General features: G+C 47.8%; 1 protein-coding gene and 1 pseudogene across 1 annotated transcript in view; one reads left to right on the forward strand and one right to left on the reverse strand.

The window, feature by feature from the left end:
• The window catches only part of LOC142765822 (potassium/sodium hyperpolarization-activated cyclic nucleotide-gated channel 3-like), a 34,993-nt gene extending 24,993 nt beyond the window's left edge, over positions 1–10,000 (forward strand). The window contains exon 7 of the mRNA XM_075867625.1: positions 9,830–10,000. Within this exon, the coding sequence (XP_075723740.1) occupies positions 9,830–10,000 (171 nt within the window). The remainder of the gene's footprint in view (positions 1–9,829) is intronic.
• A 4,960-nt stretch (positions 10,001–14,960) lies between these two features.
• On the reverse strand, positions 14,961–17,628 carry LOC142801280 (lysosomal cobalamin transporter ABCD4 pseudogene; annotated as a pseudogene).
• Positions 17,629–18,983: the final 1,355 nt, after the last annotated feature.

The following is an 18,983-nucleotide window of genomic DNA, read 5'->3' on the forward strand; positions in this document are numbered from 1 at the left end:
TGCCTGATGACGTTTATTGTTGTGGGACAAAAATACACCCTTTTTACTCGATATTTTTTTAGAGTGTACTATGAAAGACGCCTTAGTAAACCCAGGGCTTCGAAAATTTTGATCGTCTGGTGTTCTTTAGCGTGCAGATGAATCTGAAGACGCTAGCGTATCACGCCCTTCAAAATGTGGCAGCCGTGGCCGGGCTTCGATCCCGTGATCTTCGGGTAGGGATGGGTCGCTCAGGAGCGAGCCGAATTTTTTCGAGCGGCTCTTTCTAAAGAAGAAGTGACCCGCGGCTCAGTAAAAATGGGCGGAGGATATTTGGGAGGCGGCTCACTGAGCGAAGGCGGTGGTTATCTCTTGCTTTTAAACAACGCCAACAGGTGTTCTTGATCATTGATTGATTGATGTATATGTAGGGTTTAACGTCCCAAAACGGCCATGTAAAATGAGAGACGCCGTAGTGGAGGGCTCCGGAAATTTTTACCACCTGGGGTTCTTCGACGTACACCCAAATCTGAGCACCCGGGCCTACAACGTTTCCGCCTCCATCGGAAATGCAGTCGCTGCAGCCGGGATTCGATCCCGCGACCTGCGGGTCAGCAGCCGAGTACCTTAGCCACTAGACCACCGCGGTGGGGCACAGGTGTTGTTGATTGAACCGCTCCGTTTGACTGCAGTCTTCTAGCGAACGAAAAAAAAGAAAAAAAAAAGAACGCGTACTGAGGAATGTGGGACACTCGCTGGCGCTAACTTGCAACAACGTTTATTCCGGAAACAAGGAATGTACCACACATGCAGGCTACATCGCTTTTCAGCCATCGTCATTACAAGCACTCCGCAAATTCAGCTATACTTACATAGAGAGGCTAACTCTCTAGAGGAAAGGACAATTGAAACCATCTATAGTTCTTTCCTCTATAAGTAGTTAGCCTATCTGCGTTGTTACTTAAACGTAGCTCCTCACACGACGACGCATACTCGATCACGTTCGTCCTTGATGTGCAGTTTTTGCCAATTTAAACGGTCATGTTTTGCACCACCGTGCTGAATGGTTTACGAACAACGTATTGTCTTACCAAGTAGATACTGTCGTATGAACAAGTCAGAGAACTGAACGATCACGGCGGTCCGCCACCGCTTAGGTATACAGACGAAAAGATCAATCGTGTACAATCTCTTGTTTCAGTGACCGTGGACTAATAACCGTTAGAGTGACAGCCAATATGAAACTTTGAGAATTTATTCCGCTCGCGACAATCGGACCCATATTTGTAAAAAAAAGAAAATGTCCGTCAAGTTGATAAAAAGCTGCAGACTCTTGCCACGACCAACCTTGAATCCATGGTAAAAATTCAGATGACAATGAAGAATTCTTGCACATTGTTGATTTTTACTGATGTCTGGCTGTGTCTAAATAAAAATGAACGCTAGTTAGTGGCCACCATTTTCAATTTCAACCAATTTACAGGCCCAAAACAATGATTTTGAGGTTAGATTTTTGTTCGTTGAATAATTTTTGTTCGGCATAAAAATTATACAAATTCTGACCGCAAGAACACTTTTCCGTCAACTACGAAATTTCTCAACTTTGAGTGCACCTAGCGGAAAAAAAATACGACGCACTTCTTGATCCCATTATTCATTGCCGTAAACTACAAATTCCAATGCAATCCTATTGTCACACCTGTCCCGTTAATTAGGGAGGCGATCGCCGGGCTAATTCCAAGAGCCGAAGTATCGGCCCCCCGAACCGCACCACGAAAGCGTGAACAATTTTGAAGTGGTCCTTTTTGGCGCGCCAGCGGACGCCGGCTGTGGCCCAAAGAACAAGTCAGAGCCGAGAGTTGATAAACAAACAAATTATATTCTCAATAATGGCAGATCGAAAACAATACATAAAAATGCACACTCCACAATAGTTGCATACAATATGTCACCAATCAAACCAATCAATCAACGTACTACACAACACAATCAGCCACCTTAATACAACGGACACAGACAACAATACGCACTACGATGCAGTCGCATGCATTGAACAACCAAGACACTTAAGGACTAAAGAGATAGAAAACCTATTCAGTCCAAAGTCCTTGGAACAAAAGTCTGAATGATACTCTTTCGAGAATCACTCACTCAAGGTCCAGCGTTGTTGTCGTTCCGTAGCTCTCGAAGTTTCTCTTCCAGGAAACCCCGCCTCCTCAAATGGCCACTCTCCAAGCTTCAAACTTCTTCGCCGGAAATCCGTCGGCTTCACACACGCAGCTGTTGCCCGCGTCTTCGCTCGATAGCGGTATACCCACGCTCTTGCCTGTAGCTCGAGCCGTCCCTACGGACATTGTCACACATGTCCCGTTTATTAGGGAGGCGATCGCCGGGCTAATTCCAAGAGCCGAAGTATCGGCCCCCCGAACCGCACCACGAAAGCGTGGACAATTTAGAAGTGGTCCTTATTGGTGCGCCAGCGGACGCCGGCTGTGGCCCAAAGAACAAGTCAGAGCCGAGAGTTGATTAACAAACAAATTATATTCTCAATAATGGCAGATCGAAAATAATACACAAAAATGCACACTCCACACTAGTTACATACAATATGTCACCAATGAAACCAATCAATCAACGTACTACACAATACAATCAGCCACACTTGAAACAACGGACACGGACAACAATACGCACTACAATGCAGTCGCATGCATTGAACAACCAAGACACTTAAGGACTAAAGCGATAGAAAACCTATTCAGTCCAAAGTCCTTGGAACAAAAGTCTGAATGATACTCTTCCGAGGATCACTCACTCAAGGTCCAGCGTTGTTGTCGTTCCGTAGCTCTCGAAGTTTCTCTTCCAGGAAACCTCGCGTCCTCAAATGGCCACTCTCCAAGCTTCAAGCTTCTTCGCCGGAAATCCGTCGGCTTCCCACACGCAGCTGTTGCCCGCGTCTTCGCTCGATAGCGGTAAACCCACGCTCTTGCCTGTAGCTCGAGCCGTCCCTACGGACCAAAAACTTCGCCGACTACACGGCGGAATCTCTACGCACTCTGGCGCTCACTTCCGTCTCCTCCTGTTCTGTCACTACGGGCAGAACCTTCGCCGACTCCACGGCGGAATCCCTACGCGCTCCGGCGCTAACTTTCCGTCTTCTCCTGCTTTCTCGTCTCGGCTGCTCGATTAAATACGTTCCGCGCCACCTTCCAGAACGTTCTCCTCATTTCGTCGGCGCGACGCGCAGCGAAGGCTGGGGAGAGGCACGAGACGGTTCGACTGCCCTCTCCTGAGGGTGATTCACTCGGTCTGACCCCGCCCCGTTCGTTCTGGAAATTTCTAGCGCTTGCCCGGCCGCCGCTGTGGGGTGAGGAGGTTCGTCTGCGAAGCCGTGCTTCTGCGGGGAGAGCGCGCGCCCGGGAGCCTTGGATGTTTGCTTTCTCTTTTTTTTTCTTTTTACCTCGCGGCGTTTCTGCCGCCCGTTGTCGCAAGGATTTGGCGGTGCGCTCTTTTTTAGCGCTCGTTCTGTGACACCTATGAGTACTCTTATTCCTTTTTCCGTGGAATGATGTTTGAGTAAGAAAGTATACCACAAACATGGTAAACGAAACAAAATTCCTGTATTTTAGGAATTGATTGGTGAATGTAAGTTAAACTGAGGGTAATATCTACATTGTAAATACTGGCAGTGACAGTTGTGCTTAGCTTTAAAAAAACGCAGTGTTTTTTTCTTCCATCTTTATACCTCAAAATTGTGCTGAAACATGTACGTGTTTTACCAAAAACGTCGAAGTTTAAAAATTATTTTTTTAAAAGGTCCATTTAAAGTTTTCTTTGTAACTCTGTGTTATTGAACTTAAAGACTTTGTCTGCCACTGTGCGCAAAAAATACGTTGCTCATATGCTAATGCGTTATGAGGCGTCAAATGGGAACAGGTCCGCCCAACGGCCGCGCAATTACGCACTGCAATTCGTACACAAGTGGCTAAGTAATTGTACGTGATGTAATAACCAACCATCTACACCAAAATAATAAATCTGCAGCCAGGTTGCATGTTGCGGCAAGCTTTCTCTTACGATCAGCAGTTCTGCTATAGATTGAGCCGAGAGCGCTCAAGGCTGCTATAGCGTTCGCATCACCAGTGCTGCTTCGATCGCACGCGTACCCTAAACGACACTCACCCCCGTATTCACGAACGCTCCTCGACTCTACTTCCACCCTTCACTTGACAGGGTTGAGCACTGCGCCACCACTCGGCTGAAAATGACACTGCGCTACTCAAGAATCGCAGCAGATTATTGCTGATATGCAGTGACTTGCCGTGCCTAGAGATGGCGCTCCTATCGGCTTTCTCAAGTGAAGGTGAAGCGTTGAGTGAAGGGACGTTCTAGAATACGGGGGTCAGACAACGAATCATATAAGGAATGTATCAACCTGGAAGGTAAAAGCCGTTTATTGCCAGTAATTTTATTCGACGAAAACTCTGCCGATAATTATGCTGTGAGCACTCTATAGATATAGTAGGTATGTATACAGCCGCGGCCACGTCTGGGTAGAGCGCGCGAGGAGCTGGTTTTCGCTCCGCGGGGCGGAACATCGAGCCGGTTTATGGCGCTGAAGTGCTGTATTAGAAGCATGTGCGGCCTATCTGTCAAGCTGACCACATAAGAGCCGGAAACTGCCTCGAGGTTTCGCCCCGCGGAGCGAAAACCGGCTCCTCGCGCGCTCTACCCAGACGTGGCCGCGGCTGTACGGGTTCCTCTGCTGTTACACTCGATACCGCCAAATATCGTAATAAACGCGTAGTTTGTGTTGAATATTATGCCTGCAGACACACAAGAAGAACATATTGCAGCAGTGGTGCTTTCATAAAGCAGAGACATCGGGCACGCTAAAACCAGTTTTCCGGCATGAGAAGCAGGCGGTTTGAGTTGTTTGACCAGCGTGAGCATGTATATGGCCACCTTCGTCAGATGTCGTAGGCCAGTGGCGTAGTCAGGATGTGGCACTCCAAGCACGTACCCCCCCCCTCCTCCCGCCCCAGAAAAAGAAAAAGAATCGGCCTACGCCTCTGTCGCAGGCTTGATTTCTGTGCCATAAGCTACCTCCGATACATTAGTGGCGCAGGTGGGCACTCTAGGCCATCTCACATCCTGTGTCATATAAGCTATTCATAGACAGGATGCAAGCATTTTTAGGCCATTGGAGGAGAGGAAGGAGATATGTGGGTTACGGCATGCAAACTGACAATAATGGCTTTTATGTCCTAAGCCGAGGTACGTACTATTAGAAGGTCATTGTTGAGGGCCCGGAAGTTATGACCATCAACGTGGACTCACACTGCACAGTAGACGGGCCTCAAACATTTCGCCTTCATCGAAGTGCGACCGGCATCGAACTCGCAACCTTCGGGTCAGCAGCTGAGCATCATGACCACCGTGGCGGATGCTCACTGCAAAAGACAGAAAAAAAAAATAATTGTGTGCTATGAACCTTGCTGGAATGACAGCTTTTACTTTTCACAGTGACACACTCCTCATCTCATTCGTCCTTTGAGCGTCGTGTAGTTGTTCAAGCGGAGATCGCTCGCCATTCGAAGCGGCGGTGGTAATGTGAGCGCCTGCAGCCTCGAAACCTGCGCCGCTGCGGATCGTCCACTCAAACTCCGACGTACTGACGAGGGCGGACCGCGGAAACACAAGACGCAAGTCGCTCGGTCCGTCCTCTTCAGTACGCGCTGTTTCCACCTCTGTACGAACAACCAACTTTCCCATTTTCTCGAAATGTGTTATTTCACTGAAACCCACAATGCGGCTTATCACTTTGCATGAGGCTTGTCGCACCATGAATAATAAAGCTTTGTCCCTGGCTGCGCATTAGCTCTTTTGGAACAGCTTCGTATTAAGCCGCGAACTATTATCTTCAATGGATCAATGAATTTACTTTATTGAACGTTAGTGCGACAGTTTGTTTCGGTCGAGGCGGGGAAAGAGTGGTTTAAACAAGTTTTATTGTCCCCTGCATAACTTGTCCAAAAAAAAAAATCCTGAAATAAGGTATTTTGTGCGTTTTTTGCGTTTCTGACTTTTTTTGCTCAGAAACCCTTCGACACTAATTGAGAAATAAATACCCATAAGGCTGCATTTCACTTTTTCTTTAATAGGAATGGGTATCGTGACCAATAAGCGTACCGTTTTCTGCCTATGAGCGCTCAGCGTTTAGAAATTGAAATGTTGCCGAAAAACTTTTTTTTGAGGGGAGGAGGTTACCAACGCGTCTATATCTTTCTCTGGGTGAAAAACGCTTTTTTTCCCGCTGAGATATTCTCTAAGTTGAAGTTCTGGCTCTAAAGCTTGCATTCAAGATGAATTTCATCGATATCGAGAATGGTGACCAGAAGCTCGCGTTAGTGCTTATGTGGAGACACCCAGCTGCAGTTATTGAAGATTTCTGAGGTTTAACGACCGAAAACTACAATGCGGTTATCAGAGACTCCGTAGTGGAGCGCTGCGGAAGTTTTGTTGACCATCCGGTGTTTTTTAACGGGCACCGACATCACACAACACACGCCACCGCGTCAAGTGTTGAACCCGCGCACCCACCTGTCATTGTAATTCCGGACGCTGCATTGAACTGATATTGCACAGAAATGAATAGTAAAATGAGCATGACGTGCGCTTATTCCCTTACCTCCCCCTTTAAAGAAATAAAGAGGAAAGCAAAGTTTTTTTGCTCGCTACTATGGACCATGAGCACTTATGCATTTGTGCCTAAAAGTCTAACCGGTGAAGCTGCTTCCTGCTTCACTTGCAATTCCGCGTTTGCCATATTTCATCTTTGCATAGATGCGAACCTGCGACCGTCGCAGTTGCCTGTAGCAACTGAAGTCTCAAGCATCTGAACGCGTAAATGAAAGTCCGATTTGCGACGTGGAAGAAGGAAAAAAAAACGTTAGTAGGCTGAAAGCGCTGTACCGTGAAATAAATAAGTAAATAAATAATAAATAAATAAATAAATAAATAAATAAATAAATAAATAAATAAAGGTAGCAAGTCACACACACGTCAAGTATCGCTTACCCCGAATTTTACAGTGAGACAATGGCTCCTGATTATTTATTTCTTTTTTTAAGCTGTTGCAATAGGTTCACTATCGCTTTCCTTCGCAGCGCAAGTTACAGACACCTTTGATCGATGAACAATGGCAATATGCTGCGTAGTTTAGGTGCTTGTGATACACGCTCAACAATGCCTGGCCTGTGCTATTGAGTATTAGAAGCTGTTGCGTGTAAAATAAAGTTATCGGCGTGCGGCAGTGGCAGATCACCGATAATCGTGGCATCATGCAGACTTTATCGAGCAAACTCGTCTCTGCTGAAAGAATGAATGCTTCAGAAGCATCAAAAGTTTACAGGTAGTACGGTCGTCCGTTAGAATGACGCGGTTTGAAATGGCCACTTATCGTTTATCACTGCAAGATCTAGCTGACCTGGTACGGGTGTCGTTGTAGTTAAGGGAGAAAGCTGCAAGTATCGACGTTCAGTGAACGGTGCCCGATAACGCGACAACAATGCCTGTGTGTCCGAATGTGGCGATAACACTTCTCGTTGTGATAGTCACGCGGAAGCGAGTCTGCCGGTGTGACAAAAGAACCGAAAAAGAAAGGTGGTGGGGCTAATATCGCTGTTATCCTCAGGTGCGGTAGTACCAGACAAAAGAATTGCATTTCCCCTGTTTTAACAGTGATCATCATTATCACGAAACACTGTGCTACGTGACAATTTATGGAGTACAACTGAAATTTCCTGAAGTGACATAGCATATTACTGGTCCCGGATTCTGAAGCAAAATGACTTCTCCTGTCCAGTCACGCTGATAAACATTTCCAATTTTGTTAAGGGGCTTCGCAGGTACGATGGCCTCAATGCGCGCGTCATACGCCGTGCATGTCTACGTCATTGACTTGGAGCTGGAGCTGCAGCACGAAATACAAGTCACAAAAAACAGATACCACTCCACCGGACTGTGCGCCTGCAACGTACAGTTGCTAACATTTGTCACCGCTTGCTTGCATTGCGTATACATTTATCACCGCTTTGCTTACGTTCATCATTTGTCACCGCTTGCTTGCATTGCTTGCTTGCATTGCTTACATTACAATTGCTTACATTTGTCACCGGTTGTGCGCGGGTTAGTCGACAAGGAGTGGCAATGTTGTGTCACAAGAAATCCGGGTATACGTGCGTGGTGTATAGCGCTATCTTTACAAGCACTAGCCCCGCCGTGGTGGTCTAGTGGCTAAGGTACCCGGCTGCTGACCCGCAGGGCGCGGGTTCGAATCCCGGCTGCGGCGGCTGCATTTCCGATGGAGGCGGAAATGTTGTAGGCCCGTTTGCTCAGATTTGGGTGCACGTTAAAGAACCCCAGGTGGTCTAAATTTCCGGAGCCCTCCACTACGGCGTCTCTCATAATCATATAGTGGTTTTGGGACGTTAAACCCCACATATCAATCAATCTTTACAAGCACTAGTTTCGCAAAATTGAGTGCTGGCATTACTAAAGCTATGTGAGTGTGAAGGGTTGAGCACGTTCGCGGCAAAAAAAGAAGTGCGTTGACAGCCGTCCCTTTATTGAGTATTTGTGAGATACCAATAAAGGACGGACCAGCTAATATTCCGCAGCGTATATAGTGGTCTGTATTGTGGGCGAGAAGGAGAGCGACAATCAATTATCTGTTCATTCACCGAACCGCGTATAAATGGAAGCATCTATACTTGTGAACGTCCCACAATGTCGCAAATAATCTATACTGGTTCTCACGCTGTCATATATTATAAGAAGCGGAGATATGATTTAATTTCGGGAGTGACGGCAGTTATGTACCCCATTCGTACATTTGTTAAAGCGTGCAACATATGTACATACAATGAATGCTAATTAAAGGCCGTGGGTACCGTTCCACAGCCCTAATATAATCTAATTGAGCTAACCGCTATAGTGTAGTGTACGTATTTTCACGTATTTCAGTGAGAAATCGGGCTTCTTCCAGGGCTTGTATATCTGCAACTGGTCGCAGCTCACGGTATTATTCTGGAAGTCGTTCAAGGATTTGAAATCTGTATGACAAACAGGGCTAAATGTAAAATTCAAAAGCTTCATCATATCTTCGCAAGGTGTGTTTATACAAACTTTAAAAAGTTAGGAAAGTGGCAAATTCATGCAAGGCATTTTGTTTTCGGTAAACTTAAGTATATTATAGGTTCCAGTAGTCTTACCGCAATTGTGGTGGTTTGGGTGTGTTGGTATGACATGGTCAATATATTATAAGCGCACAAACAGATAAGGACAAAAATCACGCATGACACACATAGCGCCCGTGTGATATGGGGGGTATTGGGCCTTCCTCTGTTGGTGCACGTAGAATTTATTGCTCAAGTCATACAGCGTTTAGTGCGCTTGATTTGTTATTTTAGGAGCGCCGCCAGCTAAAACATCCAACTTATTGCAATAACGAAGTCGAACTTTATGTTAACAGTGTAAACCCAACCACGTGCACCCTTCATAAATTTAGGCTGGTACGTCTATCAGGTGTATCTTCTTATGTGCAAAAATTTACTGTCAAGAATGCTTCACTCAGTTACTTATGAGTGCTTACCGTACTTTGCGGTCATCATCCAGTGAGTGAAGTTGTTTAGGTCGGTCATTTCTTGACGAAACGCAGCATAACGTTCCTGACGTATATCTGCCTGTTTGCGTTGCCTTTGTCAGCCGCACACGGTACAGTACGTGCTGTCACGATCGGAAAATAAGTCGTTCGTTCGAATGACTGCTTCGGTGGTGTGGAATGCAGATGCAAGAGGTGGAGGAGTTCATGAGCTACTACGACTTGCCCGAGAGGTTGCGGGCGCGCATCAGGTCGCACCTGAACGCTCAGGCCATGTTCCTCAACGACAAGGACATTCTTTCCTCGTTGTCTGGCACGTTGCGAGAGGTGAGGGAATACAGTGCGCTCTGTTTATAGAGTCGCGTGCGCACGCACGCACACACACACACACACACACACACACGCACACACGCACACACACACACACACACACACACACACGCACACACACACACACACACACACACACACACACACACACACACACCACAACACAGACACGCACACTGGCTTTCTCACCCACTCACTCATTCACTTGGACGCTCGTGCTCGCTATAGAGACAGTTACTGCGTCACTCTTCACCCTCTTTCATTTAAAGAATCTCACCTCTTCCCCAAAACAAGGATTAAAAACGTTCAACGTAAAATAACGGTGGCGGTTCTTTTACGGCATACGTACGGCATCCTCTGTAGCGTTGATTGAGCATCAGGGGCGTAGACACGGCCATGCGCAATCCGTGCTAGAATGTCTGGGAGCTTTTTAGAGTGTTTTGGGACCACCTTTTGGGCCTGAGCGCGCACATCCGAGTATATTCTCGAGTGAACGCGACCACCAGTGACAAATCCCGAATGTTCGCCGCTGCATGTGTAAATGCCCAATGCTTGCGGATCACTTTATCGACGGCCGACGCTCTGTCCGCCGTTATCATTCCACCGCGTGTTTTTCAGTAGTGTGACTTTCCAGTTTTCCTGCCACAAGTTCGGCCAAATAGTTTCACCTTGGGCACGCAGCCTGCTACCTCGGTCCTCGCCGCAACCATGAGACAATAGGCATGCAAAACTGAAAATTTCCGGGGAAGGGGCCGTTGAATACCCTTTCTCCTTTCGCAGCTACGTGTCGGTCTTACCTATTGTTTGCTTCTTTCTCGTACGAAAAAAATAGTTTCAGTGTATTATCAATCGATTTTGCGGATTCGCTGTGAAGTTTCTCTTGTTATGATAGACATGGATCGAGAACAACAAACTTATAAATGAACCGGCTCCAATCTCAAGTACGCCATTGCCTCTACACGTAAATGCATTTAAATAGATACGTTTTTCTCACATTATTGTTTTCTACAGTTTTTTTTTGTGTTTGATGCTTAACCTCAAAAGTATTCGCTTGCAATGAGAAATTTTGTTTACGTACGCGGACTGTATAAGTATCAGGTCAGTGATGGATAGAGCCGCATTTTCTTTCTTTCCGTGTTGCTGTTGTTGTTGTAGTTGTGTTAGTAGACGCTAAAGAATAAAAGTCTTGAAAGACAGGCTGTGTAAGAATCGTGTGGGGTGATAACGGTGAAGAGCACTTGAGATATTCAAGTGCCTTGGCACTCTTCGTCGTGCCAACAGTAAACGCCGTATTATACTTCTTCTTCCTCCTCTTTCGATCACACATTGCGATTTCACAACAAATTATGAGGAAGACTGCGAATACCCGAAAGTGTCTGAGCGGCATGCAAAGCTTTTGAGGCTACGTCAGCTGAATGAATATCGTGCGCTGTACCGCCACAGTCGCACTGATGAATGCAGTGATGTATATCGTGTTTCTTCGAGGACTGCATGCCCGAGATTTCGAAGTATAGCGCGCTTGAGACAAAATGCGCTAAAAAAAGATATCTAAGTGATTGTAAATGGCGGGTGCCAGAAAAGTTATCCGTTTTTATATGCTTATTAGTTTGCCGAATGTGCCAATTTACTTAGTTTGCATATTCTGGCCTGACTCGGAATGGAAAGCTTGTAGCCACTGTAGAAGTGATCGCATGCCAAGCAAAAATAATCTGGTGTTGCCGTCAGTAAATTTCGTAAGCTTACTTTTCCGGTATCATTTCAGTATTACACTCACGTAGAACAAAACACTATAGCAAAATGGGGCAGCTTTAGTCCGCTACCCAGGAAGTTGGACGCGGTCCTCCTGGGGACGAGCGTGGAGGGTAGGGGGGGGCACTCTTGTCCTTACCCTTTCACAACGAATCACGCTCTCGGATTCGGGGGTCATTCCTTTGTCTACGTTGTCATGTTCGCTGAGCGGCCGTGGTGCGCCTGAGACGCCGAGCGCTAGCGACAGACGATGACCCTTTTGGTCCTTTAAGTCTGTGCGAACGCGAGCTTGCAAGAGGAGACGCCGCTAAGATGTATAAGTGAAAAATTAGCCGAAACTTTGGAGGTCAGGACAACGCAATGTTCGATGAAAGAGGCGATAGCTTCGCTCTCCGATGTTTATCAAGGCGTGGAACCGCCCAGGTGGTCTAAATTTCCGGAGCCCTCCACTACGGCGTCTCTCATAATCATAGAGTGGTTTTGGGACGTTAAACCCCACATATCAATCAATGCGTGGTACCGGTTAAATTTTCTTTTGCACAAGATTGCTTTAAAATGAACGGGACACTAAGAACGTACCAGTAAACGAGATATGGTACCTAAGAACTTGGTTTCAGATTCGAAGCAGCTCTTTGACTCACGTGTGTAACGTCATACGTACGTGCGTTCGTTCGAACGTGCCGCAACGGGTTCCCCTCCTCGCAGATGTTGGAGTAGTGTCTAGTAGGTCATGCCGCAGCTGCGCGATGACGTCACACTCCCCTCGCACGCTTCCCTCGCAGGTGTGCGCTGGCGTCGCTGTATCCTTCACCCCACTGCACGCTCGCCGCAGCGCCCGCAGCTGCCGGCTCCTCTGCCCGCTCGCAACACACTTCTCTATCTCGCTTCACCCTCTCCACCGCCCGGAACGCTCGACCACCCGTCGAGTGTAACCACTTTTTCGGCTCGTTTATCTGCGATGAAACTTACACAAAACCCAACCCACCTGCTGTGTCTTTGCGTTTCAAACATTTACTTGAGTAAACGCAACACCGAGTTTTGCTTCAAATCGTCCTTCCAGCACCCGCGTCAGCGCCAGTTTCGAACGGGTCAATGCCGTGCGCACTGCTGCAGCATCGCATCCAATCAGGGTTCCATTGGGGGAGATGCCCCATAGCTTTTTTACCTATTGACCACATGGACAGACTTCCAAGGCATGACCAAATCTTGACCTTATGCATGATGAGCTCACGTAACAAAAAGACAGAAGTAATGTTACAGTTAAGTGTCGACTTCAGACAATTATTCATGATACGCGTTGGCGCGCTTGGGAGTTGCGTGCGCGCATAATATCACGGTTTCTTCGCCAGGTCCTTCCATGACGCAACGGTTTTTGACTAACATCGCAAACGGCGGTCCACGGACGGGGTATGTGTAGAAAGAGGTCTCAAGCTGTCAAACGATGACACACACAAACAAATGGCAGTTTATCCACGGAGTGAATGATGGATAGTGGGGCGAAGCATCCATCCGTCCACTCGTTCTTGCTTCCGTCCATCCATGCGTGCGTCTGTGTGGCCGCCCTTCCCATCCGCCCGTCCGTGTGTGCGTCTGTTCGTGCGTCCGCACGTTCATCTGTGCGGCCGTCTCTGCTTTCGTCCATGCATCCGCTCCTGCGTCCGTCCATGCGTCCACCCGTCCGTGCAGCCGACCGTGCAGCCATCCGTGCGTCCGTCCATGCATCTGTCTGTGTGTCCGTTCGTCCACCTATTCAACACTCCAAGTACCACCATATCGCATCTTTTCATCATATATTCCTCATATAGAAGCACCGCCATCCGGCGGACATTCCATGGACTGAACAAAAGGAGGCACGCGCACACTTCCATACGGCTTGCGCTTCGTGTCTACTTCCCACGTTTTAGCACCTCGAGTTCATGGTATATAATAGTTCACTGTATTCATGGAACTGCGGCCCAACGTTCGCTAAACCTTTCTAAAACCTAGGAGGTTACGCCCAGCGAGTATAACGTAGCAACCCTTTCTTGTCTTCTGTGCGTTGTTGAACAATAAAAAATTCGCAGCGTGCGCGTTAACTAAAAGCCGGATTCTCCTGTCTCTCATACCCCCTTAGCAGCCATTGGCATATACGTTGAGCACTATCTTTTATTGTTCAACAACACACAGAAGAAATCTCTCGCCGGCACGACCTTCGAGGTCAAAATGTTATACTCGTTACACACTACTACAACGGCTACGAGGGCCGAACGGGTGCCGCTATAAAGAGCTTCGCCCCTAAATTTAATAAGAACAACGAAACCGTAGCGAAATTCCTAATATGCTGGTGATAGCACAGCCCGCACGACCTGCCGTTATGAGCTAAGACAACAGTGCTAGCTCAGGTTTGTCTGTCGAAACATGCCTATCCATGAAGCGGATGGAAAGGAAAAAGCAGGTAATTTCTGTCTGCCAAGTTGCTACACGGCTAAGCTTTCTGTAGAGGGTGGGGTAAGAGTATTAAAGAAAGAATAGTCGGAGGATAAATATATAAAATACGGAGCGCTCGCCGCACATGAGTGAAGAGATAAGAAAAATGGGGGACATAGCCGAAAGAGTCCGAGAACGGGGTGCCTATCGGCGTCAGAAGATTGCGGACAGTGGGCCGATCAGCGAGGGCTACACTGACGTCAGAAATCGCGGATGACACAACCGTTAAGCACGGAATCTGCAAAGCGAGTTCCTCACAAGGCCGCTGCTTTCCGGGAAGGAAATTCTATGCCAGGCATACGATCATTTATATCACTTGCTTTCTTTGTGGCATCTATTAAGCAAAATACCTCGTCGTGCGAACTTTTCATTTTGTGGTTCTCCGCAATGCGTGTTGTCACACGAAACAAAATGTTTTATGCAAATGTGCAAGTACGTTGGCGTGTTCTTTTTCCGATTAATCTTGTGAGTGCTCTTTTCAGTCCGAACAATCGCTTGCAGAATGTTGCTGATCATTCATAATATATTGCAAACTCAGACTACTCAGAACACAGACAAGTCAGCAGGGAATCGCCGCGCCCGGAAGGTGCTAACGATTGCAGCAGCAAGGTTATTTATCTATGGACAAAGATCATTATATAGCTGTATAGAGCAGTGAGATTGCTGGTGTTCTTATGTGCATTTCACGGCACCCGATCACGGTATACGACTCTGAGGAATAATTACGCAAGAATATAGCAACCGTTCAAGCAAGACTGACAACGAACACACGGCCAAAAAAAACATATTTATGTCGTAAAAGTCTCCGTGTCCATGTATATCAAAATTGCCTTGTGTTCAGCGAGTCTACAGTAAAAGTACGTCAGACACTACTGGCCCCACACTCACACGATCACACACAAGCACACCACTGCTATTACGTTTCCTGGGTTGCGTCGGTCCACTAGGAAACCGTCCAGTACCCATCGGTACCTCGCAGCTCGAGCACTGATTCAGCGTTCCAGGAATGCTTGTGGCTTATGGCAACTATGTTGATGCCCCTGTTCAAACACTCATCCGCGAGCTTTTCCGCAAGCTCGACGTCTATCGATGCGGTTGCTTCGTCCAGCAGAGCGATTGTCGGCCGCAAGTAGAGCAGGCGGGCCCAGCTGAGCCGCTGCCGTTCTCCGGGAGACAAGGTGTCGTACCACGCGGCGTCCATATCGCTATCGAGGTCGTTGGCGCTTTTGAGAAGGTTTCCAAGACCCGTGAGCTCCAGAAGCGAGATCATTTCAGCGTCTTCAGCGTCGCCATCTTCGAGTCCCACTCGACACTGTTCGATGAAGGGGTAGCGAAGCTGCTTTCGAAGGCTTCCCACCGTCAACCACGGCTGCTGCGGGAAGAATCCCAACGAGTGGGAGTTGGTCACGCGGACGCTTCCGCAGTCGGCGTTCCGCAGACCCTTGATGACTCTGAACAGGGTGGTTTTGCCGCTTCCGTTGGGTCCCGTGATGATAGCCCTCCGCTTGCCGTCGATTCTCCAGGTTAGCTTGTCGACGAGCACGTTGCCATCTCGCGGTGAACTGTACGTCACGTCTTGAAGCTCGATCGTAGGACCGTCGCCGTCGTGGCTGTCGCCTCCTCCGGGCGGACGCTTGTCCTCGTCGTCGCCGCTGCTTTCGGCGGCGTGTAATTCGCGCAGTTCTTCGCTCAATGCCAACAGTTTTTCCCTGAGTGCCGCAATACGATGCGCGTTTCCCGCGATCACAGCGACGCTGCCGGACATGTCCACGAGGCTGCTGTAGCAGCTGATGAGGTAGATGGAGACGAACGCGTTCTTGCTGATGAGCGCCGCCAGTTCCTGCGGCGTCAGCGAATCGTACACGCCGCTGAAGATGGGAACGGCGATGACTAGTAGACTGAGGATCGCACCAGTATAGTCGAAAAGATGAATGCCGAAGGCGAGCGGGAACTGCCTGTTTACGACCGACTGCTGAGCCTTGACCACGTCGTCCAATATGGCGTTCATGTTTGCTTCTTCCACGGGGTCGCCGTCAAGGAACGCTATGGATTCCGTGTTGTCCCTGACGCGCGCATGCGCGTGCCTAAACTGGCCTTCTTGCCTTTCTTGCTGGTAGACGCGCGGAACCACCGGCGCCAGCAAGAACTTGTTGAGAATTGTGAACACTACGAAGAAGACGAGCGTTGAGACCGGACCTATCCAGCCGGTGGCCACGTACGCCTGGTAGTTGTAGTATGCCGTCGTGAACGGAGCGATCAGCGCGGCCGGCAGCGTGTCCGCCAGAGATCGGCAGAAGCGGTCGACGTCCTGCGTCATTCGTTGGTCAGCATTATCCAGCTCACCGCCCAACTCCTTCAAGACGTTGACGCAGTAGAAGTTCTTGTCGGCAAAGTAAAGCCCTTGCAGGTTCTTTGTTATGATCTTTCGCCAGTGCACACCGGTGGTCGACGCCAGGAAGGTGCGCAGCGCCCTGATCTTGGATATGGCGAAGACAAGACTCAGTCCGAGCGCCGTTTGGATCCAGAATCCGCGCTGGTCTTTGTTGCCCAGTACCAAGTAGAAGCGGCTGTTGGTGAGGCCCATTTGGTAGGAGACGAACTCGTACGTCACGGCGAAGAACATCAAACCGGCGAGTAGCAACGCCGATTTCTTGTCTCTCACGACAAGGGAGCAGAGGCTCCAGAAGCGCCTCACGAGGAGCGAGTTGAAGCCGACGCCACGCATCGCGACGAGCACGGAACGCCGGTGGCTGCGGCGGCTCGCTGAGACGGCGTGTAGCTCGAATGATCCGCTGTTAGTCGAAGATCCTGTGCTCCCGTCCGCACTATCTCTGAGCAGAGACAATGAAAACGAACGGACCATGCTCAATTGTTTTCGCAGACGCATATCTTATCGGATTTCAGAAGCCGCGTATCGTCCCAGTCAAGCGGTATAACCATTCCAAACGTCCGACGCACGCGGGCGTGCTCTCTTATTCAAAGTAAACGTCTTATCAGCCGGTTCGGTGTTGTCGCGATGAGAACGGTCACACGTCGCGGGGCAACGAAAACAGCAGAGTTGCCGCCCACCACGCCACGCGCGATGCCGGCGGCGTCGAGGAAGCACCGGCGTCGGTGTCGAGCGTGTACGAAGTGAAGCTGCAGCTCACGTTTCGATTTGCACGAATACTTCCACGTCGCTTTCCCCCTGCGGTTGGTTGTTCACCGGCACACGATCGTGGCAGTCGTTGACTCCTGGCGTGTTCTGGATCGATCCGTTGTAGTGCAAACAATACGGCGGAGACTTCACGGCGGGCTCGAGGGTCTAGGTTTGCTGGTTCAACGATATAACTCACATGTGCGAAACACGCGCGTCTTCGCGGAGGCGCATAACGGCGTTGCCAGCGGCGACCGCAAAACCTGTTTGCGTGCGAGGTTGCGTAAAAGCGCAACAAAAAAGGAAGCCGCGCTCTTTATCGAGTGGCGAGGTTGGCGCGACATCTTTCGTCGTTTGTGAAAAGAAGCGTTGGTCGTGAGAGCATGGCGCGAAATTCGAAATAGCTGCATTGAATGATGGTGGAGCAAATACAACGCTTTGTCCTCTGAAGTAGCTAACTTTTACAGCCTCGGTCTACTTGCCAATAGGACCGTGTTGAACAGGTCCACTTTTCCAGGTAATAACAGAATGAACCTCCCAGGGATGTTTGTTGTCGCATAAATTGACTGTGGCAAAAGCCTATATGATCCGTCTAATATTATCATACGTGTGGTGTTATACGAATTTGTCTCTTGCCTTTTAAGTGTGGAGCACCCGAGGAGCCCTGACAGTTGGATGCTGTCGTCTGTTGGCATATCGCAGGCAAAAAAAAACGCATAAAAATAGAAAACAAGAAGAAGCAACCGAAATGTAGAGAGAGAAAGAAAGAAAAAAAAACAGGAAGAGCAATAGATTACAGAGTAACAAGGAAAGAAAAAATGGCAGAACAATTGGAAAACAGAAAAAGAAAAGAATGAAAGAAAACCGAGGAGAAATAAAGGCTGCCCAGTTGCGCACTTTCTTCAGATTGGGCATCACTAGGGCGAAGCTTCTTGGTGATTATTATTATTATTATTATTATTATTATTATTATTATTATTATTATTATTATTATTATTATTATTATTATTATTATTATTATTGTTATTATTATTATTATTATTATTATTATTATTATTATTATTATTATTATTATTATTATTATTATTATTATTATTATTATTATTATTATTATTATTATTATTATTATTGCTGTTGTTGTTGTTATTTTGCCACGGCAGACAGAGCACTAATCTGCCTGCCCCCACTTCATATTTTCTGCCTACGCCCCTGCCCACTGCAGTTTCGCCTCAGCCAGTCCACTGAAAGTGACGCAAGCGAAGAAAAAGGAGAACAATCGCTTTTTTCAGTTCCTGTTAAATCTCTTTCCAACTAACGAACCTAAACTGCCAGCGCGCTGTGTTTAACGAGAACACAGCGCCGTCTGTAGACACCGCAGAGCAAACGCAGGCAAATGCAGCAAACCCCACATATTATTACATACAAATGTACATACGTACATACATACATGACTTTAATCACCTAAATTGCAGGATAAATAACTTTTAAGTGGAGCACACTTATTCACACCCAATATCTGTCATAACCTTATTTTCTTGGCGTGCTCAAGCTAAGATACACCTGATGTACGTGAGGTGGCAATTCGCCTACCGCGTGCCTTTTATACAGGGGAAGGTATGTTGTTCGTTGAGAACGTTTATTAGCGGTGTAGTGTGGGGT

The sequence above is a fragment of the Rhipicephalus microplus genome, chromosome 1 (genome assembly GCF_043290135.1).
Source record: "Rhipicephalus microplus isolate Deutch F79 chromosome 1, USDA_Rmic, whole genome shotgun sequence".
Lineage (NCBI taxonomy): Eukaryota > Metazoa > Arthropoda > Arachnida > Ixodida > Ixodidae > Rhipicephalus > Rhipicephalus microplus.